Raw genomic sequence first — 13,872 nt, 5'->3', positions numbered from 1 at the left:
GTTTGGCACAATAAGAGAAGAAAAGACAGGAACTAATATTTGCTGAGTTTCTATACTGTACTAGACATTGAGGCAAGTACTTTATTCTATTATTTAATTTCATCTGAACAACACTACAATGTAGGTACAATCCTTCTGAATCTTCAGATAAGCCTCAGGGTGGTTAAATAATATCTAATGTCTTTAAGCTCTGTGAAAGTGCAGTCATCTGAAGCTAGTTCCGCCTGACTCCAAAACTAAACAATACTTTCTACTATACCAGACTTTAAGAGATCTTTTGCAAAAATACAATATAGTACAATATAAGGGGTATAGTAGTGACTCTATAAACATTTTAAGCATCACAAAAAGGAATACTTTTCATTACTTTTTAAGTAAACTACATAGTACCTCTTATTTATAAAAGAAACATAACTGAAATTACCTTTAAAGGAACAACTTTGTCAAGTCTGATTTCAGCTATATCACTGGGTGAGTCATCTGTTGTATATGTTCCTTTGACTAATTCTAGAGATGTCCATCTGTGAGAATGAGTCGAATCTCCTGCATGTTCACTCTAATTAAAACAAAAACAAAACAAAACCCACCCTATTCTTAATTTTGTTTTATTGTTTTTAAGCAGTTTCTTTCCTTGCATATGAAATTATCCATTAGCATTTCCCCATATATAATGAAGAAAAAAAAATTAGTAAATTATTTATTTTTATCTGATTTCCTGAGGAGTCTACAACCTAAATCATACAAATGGGCTTTTCTCATCTGATGTCTTAAAATGATTTCCACTTCTTCATAAGAAGAGTGCTAATCTAATTAAAGAGCCTAATGAAGTAGGACATAATTTAATTGCTAAAGAGAATCAAGATACAGATAGATTTCTATTTTTTATGAAATGATTTACATGGTAACTTTTTGTCCCATTTTAATAAAACTTTGTGAAAACTCAGGTAATTTAAATAATTTAGAGAATACAGCAAGATAGAGCTTAATCAATCAATCAAAACTATCTTTACTAAGAATAATCCATTTGCACTCTATGACAAAACTGCTTTAGTCATGGATACAGGTAATAATACTGATCTGAATACTGTTCTTGTTTCTAAAAAACTACAAAAGCAAAAAAATTACACAAAAGTTATAATCAGAGGCTTAGCTCTATAATTTCTAGTATTTTCATTTAACATCTCTCCTGGAAGTGCAAAAAACATGAGGCAGAAGTGATCCAGAATGGCACAGAAGCAATCATGCAGAATCACTCTTTCCATTTCTTTAATGTCTTGCACGACTAATGACTAATCTGCTAAACCCTCAAAGATTTGGACACTCTTACTATGATAATGGTAAGTCCTGACGCACAACTTACACACAAGATGACACTGTTAGAGTGGTACTTACGTCATCAACTAACACCTCTAATTCATATTCATGAATTCCACCTCCTCCATAGACAGAAAAACCAACCACAACTATTCCTGGTTTGTCTACTGAAAAACAGATTGCATCAGGGGACCCATTCCCAGTGTTCCAACTTCTTCCCTGACTTGTTTTTGTGAATCGGTTAGCACTGGCTTTAACAGAGTGGAGAGAATTAAGTCCATCAACCTATGAACAACAAAAGCAGTTACACATCAGTAGTCTGTACCTTAGTGTTAATAATATACCTACAACAAAACTATCTCCAAACTTCTAAGAAATTCAAAAAATAATCTACATTTAAGAAGTAGGTGTGAACCTTTCTAAATGTACATTCTATTAAGAGATTATATAGCAATAAAACTAGATTTTATCATTCTAAATTCACAAATCATCACGGGACAGTATTTTCTTCTCTTAGTCATGCATTTCACTTAATTTATAATGCAGAACTATAAACATGTAAGTCATCACAGTCATAACATATGAATGAACTATATCACTCACTCTGAAAAGAAATACCAAAATTTCATCAACATTCTGTGGACCAACAGTTTTCAATCTATGTGACATAGAGCTCTAGGAATTCTGGAGAGAATTAAGAAAGAGGTGGACTAACTTTCCCCTCTTCAGTGGGACTATCCCCTCCTCTTATCCGTGAGTTTTCAAGACTTCATTTGCAGAAAATGCATACACAAAAGTGAATATATATACATAACTACAACATCATTGATTACAGACTTTCATTAGAGAGGATCAGTGAACTTATTTTGGATTGAAAGTGCTCTTTTCAATTACAGAGCCTGCTTTTGATCTAAGTTGGCTGTAGAAATCTGAAAGACCTATAAGAGGGAAAAAATTGAAGTTTATGATTCTAACAAGAATTTCAAACTATTCTGGGAAAGAAGGAAATATGGATGTCTAAGTCATGACCTTTGTAAATTTCCAAGTTCGTAGATTAGGCACGTAAAATCGGAGCAATCTTTCTCATTGGAAAGGTAAGTTCATATGGGGAAAACCAGATAGTAACCTTCTGAGGGGGACCTATGCATCAGACTTTCCTCCAGGATCTGGTACAGAAGGGAAGCCTGTTATACAGGCTGAATGACCAAGTGAAAAAAAGACAAATTAAAATTTTCTGACAAGGGGCTCAATGACCTCCTAGACCAAAGTCAAAGTGAACTAAGAAATGGAGGAGGTGGTTCCCAGGGTTAAATACTAAACTCTGCTCAGGTGCATGTAATCATTCAGAAATCCTAAAGGCTAAACTGTCGCTATGAATTAGTAATGAGTATACACTGGATAGATTAATTTAGAATAGATTCCAAAATAAGTCTCCAAGTAAGAAAAAGCAAAGGCTAGGGATTATAAAAGCAAAAGAGAGAAAAGATGTTATTTGGCAAGCAACTGAGTACATGCTAACTAATCAACATTCATTTGAATGATATAAGATATTTTGCATTGTGACATGATTTTTAAAATCAACCTTCTGTCTGCATTTTGGGGAAAAAATTAGAAACATTCACTAAATTCAGTCAAAATGTTTAGATAAATTATATGGCAGAGCGAGCAGGACAGTGATATGATTAAAAATAATGTTATTTTGCAAAATGTGAAGCACTTTAAAACATTTCAAAGTAGTTTTCTCAAACATACTAATATTCGATTCTTTTAAAACTTTGTGATAATAGCTGTGCAACAATGTGAATGTACTTAATGCCGATTTTCATAAAATTATTTTTTGCATTTTATGGGGTGCCTGGCTGGCTCAGTTGGGGGAGCGTGTGACTCTTGATCTTGGGGTTGTGAGTCTGAGTCCCACGCTGGGTGCAGAAGTAACTATAAAAATAAATTAACTTAAAAAAATTACTTTTCCCATTTTACAGATGTCATTTGTCTTGTGTCAGTCAAGTGGGCAGAACTATGGTTTAAACCTCTTTACCTTTTCCATACTGTGTGTTCCCTACTAGTAGCCCCATTTCTATTCCTCATGGGCCAGCAATGTGAACTATTTTGGAACATGGCAGTGAGGTTGTACAATGGGGCAAATAAGAGGAAAACATGCAGTGTGTATCGCTGTGACGTCTTGGGGAAACTGGTGAGAGAGGAAGCAAGCAACAGCACAGACGAGGTGTAAGGAAGGGAAAACCAAACAAACAGCCTGCTTGAAGGTTTTTTATTTTTTTTTTAAGAAAACAGTACAAATAGGATTAAAATTAGTTTATACAAAGACAAAATATATGAAAAAAGAAATTATGTGGCAAGCTTAAACATGTGCTTATTATCCAGTCTCAAAATAAAACATCACCTCAGATCCCAGGGCTGATGCTGTCAGTTCACTGACAATACTGGCCAGCAATCCACAGGTGTTGGAAACCAGGTGAGAGGAGAAGAGCTCATTTTCTCTCCTCAGGCTGTTCCTGACTGGGAGCACAACAATGACCAGCATTTTCTCCAGAACTTCACGGAAGCTTGTCATACCTGAGATATTCTCTTCACTCTATGATAGATGAAAAAAAAAAAAGTTCCAAATACTGCTTTATCTTCCTTCACCTGAGTACTCAATTGCAAAATCTTATCTTTCTAAATGACACCCTTAAAATTCAGGTTTGACTCTATGTCTAGAAATCCATCCAGTTGTATGTGGAACCACTGACTTTACTTTTACTGTTCTTTCTTCTTTTTTTTTAATTTTATTTAAAAAAAATTAAAAAAAAATTTTTTTAACGTTTTATTTATTTTTGAGACAGAGAGAGACAGAGCATGAATGGGGGAGGGGCAGAGAGAGAGGGAGACACAGAATGGAAGCAGGCTCCAGGCTCTGAGCCATCAGCCCAGAGCCCGACGCGGGGCTCGAACTCACGGACTGTGAGATCGTGACCTGAGCTGAAGTCGGACGCTCAACCGACTGAGCCACCCAGGCGCCCCCAAAATTTTTTTTTTAACGTTTATTTATTTTTGAGACAGAGAGAGACAGAGCATGAACGGGGGAGGGTCAGAGAGAGGGAGACACAGAATCTGAAACAGGCTCCAGGCTCCGAGCTGTCAGCACAGAGCCCGACGCGGGGCTCGAACTCACGGACCGCGAGATCTTGACCTGAGCCGAAGTCGGCCGCCCAACTGACTGAGCCACCCAGGCGCCCCTTACTGTTCTTTTTTCAATTAGTCTCTGTGTATCACAAAAGTACCACATATTTACAAGATGTATGTGTTTTTGTTAGCTTTGACTCATTTTCACTTACTCTCTTATTTAACTTCTCAATAATAATTATATATGACAGAAAAACACTCCTCCTATTTTTCAATAGGACAAAATTCCAATCTAAGATAATTATTTCTGGTATAGTTACAGGTAAAACAACTGGGAAAGTCTGTACAAATCTTTTTTCTAATAAAACTTTTTCTGTACATGCATGTAATAAAAATATGGAATTCTACTACAAATACTCCTATGCAGTTTTACAATTTCTTCTGTACTTGACTTCCTAAATGAAGATAAGACATTCCAACCCCTACCAATAAAAATTTCAAGATAAGAAATTATAAAGTCCCAACAAAGACCAAGGGGAAAACATAGGTCTTTTTTTCCAGAAACCAAGTGAAAAGATGATTAAATTAGTTGATGTCCAGCATGAACATTATTTATATTTTTTACCATCCTCAGTATCATTTAGCCCACTGTGGACACAGTGCAAAATGCATCCAATTTCATGAGGGGACAATTGTGACCAATGACCCAATTTTACTGTGGACTAGAGAATCAAACAATTTGGAATTTAGTTCCAGTTTCTTCATAGTGCCTTAACTTCTGTAAAATCAGGGAAACTATATACTCTGATTCAGTTACCAAAATCACCTAGTTGCACCCTGAATAGCCAAGTTTTTCCACAATACTTACATTCCATGCTGCTTTACAAGATACAGCAAATTCAACGGATTTCATAAAGTCATAAAATCTCAAGGTAGAAAAGGGTCTTTAAAGTTAAATCAGTTCCCAAGACAAATAAAATATGTAAATGAGGGTACATTCAACCCATTATAGAAAACTAAGTAACTTTTTAGTTAAAATAATCATGAGCATTATTTTAAACCACTCCCAACAGCTTTCCTTTTAGAGAGAGAGAGACAGAGTGAGAAAGAGAGAGAGAAAATCAGGGGCAGGGACCAATGTGGGGCTCTATCTCACCACCGACAGGTGAGATCATGACCTGAACTGAAATCAAGAGTCAGATGCTTAATCAACTCAGCCACCCACGTGCCCCATCAACAGCTTTCTTAATGTGCAATCTTAAGCTAACAAAAAGTCACTTAGAAATAATCTTCCATCCTTGGCCCAAGAACTGAGAACCAAGATCAATGGAACAGAATAGACAACCCAGAAATGGACCCACAAATGTATGGCCAACTAATCTTTGACAGAGCAGGAAAGAATATCCAATGGAATAAAGACAGTCTCCTCAGCAAGTGGTGCTGAGAAAACTGGACAGCGACATGCAGAAGAATGAACCTGGACCACTTTCTTACACCATACACAAAAATAAACTCAAAATGGATGAAAGACCTCAATGTAAGACAGGAAGCCATCAAAATCCTCGAGCAGAAAGCAGGCAAAAACCTCTTTGATCTTGCCTGCAGCAACGTCTTACTCAACACATCTCCGGAGGCAAGGGAAACAAAAGCAAAAATGAACTACTGGGACCTCATCAAAATAAAAAGCTTTTGCACAGCTAAGGAAACAATCAGCAAAACTAAAAGGCAGCCGACAGAATGGGAGAAGATCTTTGCAAATGACATATCAGATAAAGGGTTAGTATCCCAAATCTATTAAGAACTTATCAAACCCAAAAAACAAATAATCCAGTGAAGAGATGGGCAAAAGACATGAATAGACGCTTCTCCAAAGCAGACATCCAGATGGCCAACCGACACATGAAAAAATGCTCAACATCACTCATCATCAAGGAAATACAAATCAAAACCACAATGAGATACCACCTCACACCTGTCAGAATGGCAAACATTAACAACTCAGGCAACAACAGATGTTGATGAGGATGCAGAGAAAGAGGATCTTTTTTGTACTGCTGGTGGGAATGCAAACTGGTGCAGCCACTCTGGAAAACAGTATGGAGGTTCCTCAAAAAACTAAAAATAGAACTACCCTACAACCCAGCAATCGCACTACTAGGCATTTTTCCAAGGGATATAGGTGTGCTGTTTCGAAGGGACACATGCACCCCCATGTTTATAGCAGCACTATCAACAATAGCCAAAGCAAGGAAAAAGCCCAAATGTCCATGGATGGATGAATGGATAAAGACGTGGTATATATATACAATGAAGCATTTTACTCAGCAATCAGAAAGAATGAAATCTTGCCATTTGCAACCACGTGGATGGAACTGGAGGGTATAATGCTAAGTGAAATTAGTCAGAGAAAGACAAAAATCCTATGACTTCACTCATATAGAGGACTTTAAGAGACAAAACAGATGAACACAAGGGAAGGGAAACAAAAATAATATAAAAACAGGGCGGGGACAAAACAGAAGAGATTCATACATATGGAGAACAAACTGAGGGTTACGGGAAGGGTTGTGGGAGGGGGGATGGGCTAAATGGGTAAGGGACACTAAGGAATCTACTTCTGAAATCATTGTTGCACTATATGCTAACTAATTTGGATGTAAATTAAAAAAAAATAAAAAAATAAAATTAAAAAAAATAATCTTCCATCTTTAGATTATTTCTATTATCATTTGAATAAGATTACCATAAAACATCAATTCTTATGTAATTAGTTCTCCTGGCTTTAAAATAATAAATTCCTCATTTAGCTAAAATTGTAATACTTCTAGCCTTTACATCACTTTAATTCTCCAGAAACTTTACTTTTTGGAACTTCTCAGAAAATTAGCTTTGGATGAAACTCAATCCCTAACTGTACTCCATAATCAATAACCTGGAAGGGCTTTATCAGGGGGATGGGTGGAGTGTATTTATTTAGTTACACCCACTTAGTTTCTAATTAGTAACTAACAAGATTAATACGAGAAGCTTCCCATATATTCTTAAAATGGAGTTAACAGTGTCAATGCTTTAGTTGAAGAACCAAAATGTATGAATGTATGTGTATATATGCACATATATGTGTACATAGATATGTAATATGTATAATATATAAAAATAAATAATATGAAAAAATATATTTATTAGTACATCACTAGCCCCTTAAATTAAAATTTTTTTTTTTAATTTTTTTTTCAACGTTTTTATTTATTTTTGGGACAGAGAGAGACAGAGCACGAACGGGGGAGGGGCAGAGAGAGAGGGAGAGACAGAATCGGAAACAGGCTCCGAGCCATCAGCCCAGAGCCTGACGCGGGGCTCCAACTCACGGACCGCGAGATCGTGACCTGGCTGAAGTCAGACGCTTAACCGACTGCGCCACCCAGGCGCCCCAAATTTAAAATTTTTTAAATGTTTATTCATTTTTGAGAGAGAGCGAGAGAGCGCGTGCACGTGTGCGCACACAAGCGGGGGAGGGGCAGAGAGAGAGGGAGACACAGAATCCAAAGCAGGCTCCAGGCTCTGAGGTGTCAGCACAGAACCTGACACGGGGCTCAAACTCATGAACTGTTAGATTATGACCTGAGCTGAACTCACACGCTCCACCAACTGAGCCACCCAGGCACCCCATTAGCCACTTAAACTTTAGAAAAGGGAACTCAGTCACCAGTGGTGGGGAATGTAAGCTGACAATTGGTTTCTGGAGGGCATTTTAACAATTTGTAGAAAAGTCTTGAGGTGTTTTCCTTTTACTTAAGAATTTTTCCACTCCTGATGACTTACTCCGGAAAAGTCATCGTTAATATACATAAAAATGTAGTCAATGATATTTTCAGCAACATGGTTTAAAATAGTGGGAATAATCTAAATATATACATAGAGAGAGAAAGGACTCATTAACTATATTATGCTACATCCAAATGGTAGAATCCTGTATCTATTAAAAAGAGGGTAGGGGCGCCTGGGTGACTCAGTCGGTAGAGTGTCTGACTTCGGCTCAGGTCATGATCTCACAGTTCATGCGTTCAAGCCTCACGTCAGGCTCTGTGCTGACAGCTCAGAGCCTGGAGCCTGCTTCAGATTCTGTGGCTCCTTCTTTCTCTCTGCCCCTTCCCTGCTCAGTCTGTGTCTCTTTCTCTCAAAAATAAATAAAAACATTAAAAAAAAAAAAAAGGAGGGTAGAATATGTACTACCTTCATAGAATATTGATAAAGACATACAAATACACAATTATTAACCATTAATAATTACCAAATGTTTGTAGAATTCCAAAAGAAAAACATAGAATTACCCATAACTTTATCACCTAAGTATTATTTTCATTTCTCAGTATTTTCTTACAAAATATGTATTAAATACATATTACAAGATATGTATGTCTTTTGCATACATATTTTACATAGTCATCACAGTACACCATAGTCATACTAAAGTACATAAACTTTAGTTTCTGATTTTCTAACTAAAAAGTTTAAAAACATTGGCCTTGATACTAAATGTAAATAAAGTTATTTTTAAGGGCTGAACCTTTTTCTATCAAGTTGATATATCCAAATTCAAGTATTTCACTTAATGATGAACATTTGGGACTCTAAGGTTTTCCATTTTTCCTTTTAATAAAGTACACAAAAGGCTTCAGTCTTTCAATTATTCCCTTGGATAATTTACTTTGTAAATAGTCAACAACATAATACTGAATTGACAATTAATCTTGTAAAAATATCCTCCAGTTTATAGGCACTCCCCCATTGCCAATTCAAGAGCTGACTCCTGCCTCAACTAATACCTAATTATAATCCCAGTAAATAGAAGGTACACAATAAATACTTGATGAGAGACCGAAAGTAAAAGATTACTTAGATTAATTACATAATGCCAGGAACCATCATCAGTAAGTTCAGGAGGTTTCCTCATAGTCTCACCAGTGTAGGACTTGATAAGAGAAAAAAACTCTTCATTTTTCTTAATTTTTTAGAAACAAATTAGTACCTTAATTCATCCACATTTAATTTCTAGTAAGGCTTAAATTTTTCCCATAATGGCTTACTCTCTAAAGACCCTCTTATATTTACTCTTATTATTTCTACTGTAATTCTACAAAGTATTATTAACTGCAAATTTTCTTCCCATTCTGCTATTGTCCTTCATTTCTATATGTCACTTAAATTTTTCTCATTATTTTTCTGTTGTTTCAGTCAACAGAAAATTGCTATTGTATAATTAGGATAACTATTCTATTTTCTACTGCTTTTTTTGGCTTTCATTTTTTTTTTTTTTTTAATTTTTTTTTTCAACGTTTATTTATTTTTGGGACAGAGAGAGACAGAGCATGAACGGGGGAGGGGCATAGAGAGAGGGAGACACAGAATCGGAAACAGGCTCCAGGCTCTGAGCCATCAGCCCAGAGCCTGACGCGGGGCTCGAACTCACGGACTGCGAGATCGTGACCTGGCTGAAGTCGGACGCTGAACCGACTGCGCCACCCAGGCGCCCCTTTGGCTTTCATTTTAAAGATTACTCCTCATCAACTTGATAGTATTATATATGGTTTTCACGTGTATTTAAGTTAATTTTTCTCCATAGTGCTTTCTAATAAACCAGAAACAGTTTCTAAAGCATATTTCCTGTGACTATTGTTTTAGAGTACTTATTTTAACACACCAAAATGTTATAGAAAAAAAAGTCTCAAAAATTTACTTATTTCCCTAAGAATTCTATGTTAGCAATCTAAAATAAGAGAATGTACAAGTTTGCTTATAGTATCTGCAACTTTCAAATGGTTTGGCAAATAATATATGTGAATATTATGTGAATCATATGTGAATAATATGAATAATATATGAATTCACTGTGCAACTCTCAAATGTTTTATAGGTTAGGTTTCATTCAAAATTAAAAAATGAGAGAAAGAATATTGCAAATTTACAGGTAAACATGAGAATTTTTTCCCCTGAATTTTAGCTCTTCTTGTGAAACACATACTTATTTGGTAAATATCAATATAGAAGAATAAGCAACAACTTAAATATGCCCTCCCTTTACTTCAGTATAAAAGATACTTTGGGAAAAGACCTACCTGGCTGAGCTTTTCCATATGTGCTACCAAAAGGGGGAACCGGTGAACTAGTGTTGAGTCATTCTCTGTGCTAACTTGTTTAACAATTGATCGTAATAGTACTTCTCCATCATATGCAATAGGGAAGATGGAAGTCAGCTTAACAGAAGTGTGGCACAGAGCTGACATAACAGCTGCAAGCAATCGGCTACTTGAAGTCTTGAAGTTTGCTTCCTGGATATCCTTTAAAAAAAAAAGAAAGATGAGCCCATCAAAGAAATATGGCATCAGTTTAATCCAAATGTTTGGATACACAAAAGTTAAACAATTTTTAAATCATACCAAAGTTTTCTAGCACTCATTTTAATTGTCTTGATATAGAATTTAATTACATCAATACTTTTAAACACAACTGTTTAAGTTACTATCCAATGAAGATGTAAAATTATTAAATATGGTCAAATATCAGCCTCCTATTCTCCATTCAATGAGTTTATATATCCTCAGAATCTTAGTCCTCTCTAGCACTATGCTCAAAGAATTACATCAAAAAGGCCCCAATCAGTATATATCTAAGACATGTCCAGTAACAAGCACTGAAACAATTTTCCTCAAATAATTACTGATTTAAATTATAATTCTGTGCAACTATAACATTTCACTAATGGTAATGTAGCATAATGAATTACTATAATAAACATTTCACTAAGGTTACAAAATATGTCATCACATTATATATCTGTTCAGAAAATTAACAGCATACTTGTAAAATTTTGTAACAAAATATTAAAAACTTATCAAGACATGATATCCTAATTCACAAAAACTGTGTATACGTTACTTAGTTCATCAAACATCTGTACTACAAATTCAGGTTAACAGCAATATCCTATATGTTAAACCAACATTTGTTAATGCTAGTCTGTTCTGTAGCCAGTTCAGTAGTAAAGAAAACCATATGAGACTGGACAGGTTGAGAGAGTAAGTTGTGCACCAGTCCAGGCAATAACCTTATCTCAGGAAACTGAGTGGTAAAATACACTACTCTGCTATAGGTCATCAATGAACCTGGAGAACACTATGAGTGAAATAAGCCAGTTACAGCAAGCCAAAATACTGCATGATTCCACTTATATGCAGTGTCTGCTCACAGAAGCAGAGAAGAGTATGGATAGGATGAGGGGGAAATGGGGAGCTGGTATTCAACAGGTATAAAGTTTCAGTTATGAAAGATGAGTAAGCACTAGTGATGTGTTATACAACATTGCATCTGCAGTTAACAATATCATACTGTATGCTCAAAATCTAAGAGGGAGATCTCATATTAAGTGTTTTTACCACAAAGAAATACATTTTTAATGACAAGAATAATAAATTCAGTATGTAAACAGCTAAAAAAACAGTAATAATAAAATAAAAACAAAGTTGCCTACCCCGATGTCATCCCTAGAATATCTTTCAAATAGGCTAGGATGCCCTGGTGATGACAGTGAACTTTCTTAGGGGAGGAGAAGGTGCTAGAATTTCCTCTACAATGCTGAATAGAAGTGGTGACAACAGTCACCTTGTGCCTTACTCCCAAGCTTAGAGGAGTATTCAGTATTTCACCATTAAGTTTGATATTAACTATGCATTTTTCTCTAGAGATCCTTTATAATCATAGCTTGAGGAAGTTTCCTTAAATCCTAGTTTGCATGGAAGTTTTCACCATTGAATAAGTGCCAATTTTGTCACATTTTCTGAATCTATTGAGACGATTATACAATTTCCCCAGTTTATTCAGTTAATATGGTGAATTACATTGAACTTTGAAAGTTTAACCTTGCATTTCCAAGAAAAACCCTACTTGGTGTGATATATTTTTTATATTGCTGGATTTGATTTGATAATATTGTTAAGAGTTTTTGCATCTATGTTTCTGAGTAAAATTTGTACTAATATGTTCTTTTAATATCTTTGTCAGGTTTTGGTATCAGTGTAAGGCTAACTTGACAAAATCAGTTGGGAAATGTTGTCTCCTATGTCTTCTGAAAGAATTTGTAAAAGATTGATATTGTTTCAGGTTTGATAGAATTCACCAATAACAATATCTGGGTCTGGAGTTTTCTTTGTGGGAAAGTTTTTGATAATGAATTCAATGTTTTAATGAACAGAAGGCAATTCAGATTTTTATATTTCTTATTGTGCTAGTTTTGATTAAGCTATATTTTTCAAGAAATTTGTCTACTTTACCTAAAATTATAAGTTATTAGTATAAAGCTGTTCAAAATATTCTTTTATCATTTTAATGTCTGTTTGGATCTATATTGATATTCGCTATTTCATTTTTGATAATGGCACTTTGTGTTTTTTCTTCATCTCTGGTCTCTCAATCAGACTTGTTATGAGTGTATTAGTTTGGTTTTAATTTTGAAGAACCAACTTTTGGTCAATTTTCTCTGTTTTTACTTTACTGATTTCTGCTCTTATCTTTATTATTTCCTCCCAATATCTTTATTACTTTCTTCTTATTTTGGTTTGCTAATTCTTTCTGACTTCTTTAGGAAGAAACTTAGATCACTGATTTTAAACCTTTCTTCTTTGCTAGTATTATCATTTAAAGGTATACATTTCTTGGGGCACCTGGGTGGCTCAGTTGGCTAAGTCCAACTCTTGGTCTCAGCTCAGGTCATGATCTCACAATTTGTGGGATCAAGCCCCAAGTCGGGCTCCGTGCTGAGAGTGCAGTGCCTGCTTGGGATTCTCTCTCTCCCTCTCTCAAGATAAATAAATAAATATTTTAAAAAGTATAAATTTCCTTTAGCTACATCTCACAATTTCTGACGTTATACTTTTATCTTTCAGTGCAAAATATTTTCAAGTTTCCTTTGGATTTCTTTGATTCACTGGTTACTTAGAATTATTGTCTATTTTCCATATATTTAGTGCTTTTCTCAATATATTTTGCTATTTATTTTAACTTTAGTCCTATTATGGTCTGAAAACTTTTAATTTTAATCTTTTGAAATTACTAAAGCTTATTTTATGGCTTAGCATATGATCTATCTTTGTGAGCAAGATATGTATACTTGAAAATAACATGTATTGTGCACTTGACATTCTGTTTTATAAATGTCAGTAAAGCCAATGTGGTTGATAATGTTGTCCAGATCTTCTATTTCCTTACTGATTTTTCGGTTTAGTTGTTCTATTAATTGCTAACAGAGGAGTGTCGAAGTCTCCAACTATCACTGTGAATTTGTCTATTTCTCCCTTTAGTTCTGCCATTTTTTTGCCTCAAGCATTTTGAAACTGTGATTTGGGGCATACACATTTATGAGGCTTGTGGTTTCCTCAT

At 35.1% G+C, this 13,872-nt stretch overlaps 1 protein-coding gene across 16 annotated transcripts in view; it reads right to left on the bottom strand.

The window, feature by feature from the left end:
• Positions 1-13,872, bottom strand: part of MYCBP2 (MYC binding protein 2) — a 293,673-nt gene that overhangs the window by 127,618 nt on the left and 152,183 nt on the right. For all 16 annotated transcript variants that reach the window (XM_086709934.1, XM_086709939.1, XM_086709855.1 and 13 more), the window contains 4 exons: positions 10,557-10,778; positions 3,719-3,910; positions 1,393-1,599; positions 425-556 (listed from right to left, as the gene is read on the bottom strand). In XM_086709934.1, the coding sequence (XP_086566060.1) occupies positions 425-556; positions 1,393-1,599; positions 3,719-3,910; positions 10,557-10,778 (753 nt within the window). The remainder of the gene's footprint in view (positions 1-424; positions 557-1,392; positions 1,600-3,718; positions 3,911-10,556; positions 10,779-13,872) is intronic.

Source organism: Puma concolor, chromosome A1 (genome assembly GCF_028749965.1).
Source record: "Puma concolor isolate L17-30 chromosome A1, mPumCon1.1.hap2, whole genome shotgun sequence".
In the NCBI taxonomy this organism is placed as follows: domain Eukaryota; kingdom Metazoa; phylum Chordata; class Mammalia; order Carnivora; family Felidae; genus Puma; species Puma concolor.
The sequence above is the reverse complement of the archived record's forward strand: the minus strand, read 5'-3'. Positions and strand labels throughout refer to the sequence as shown.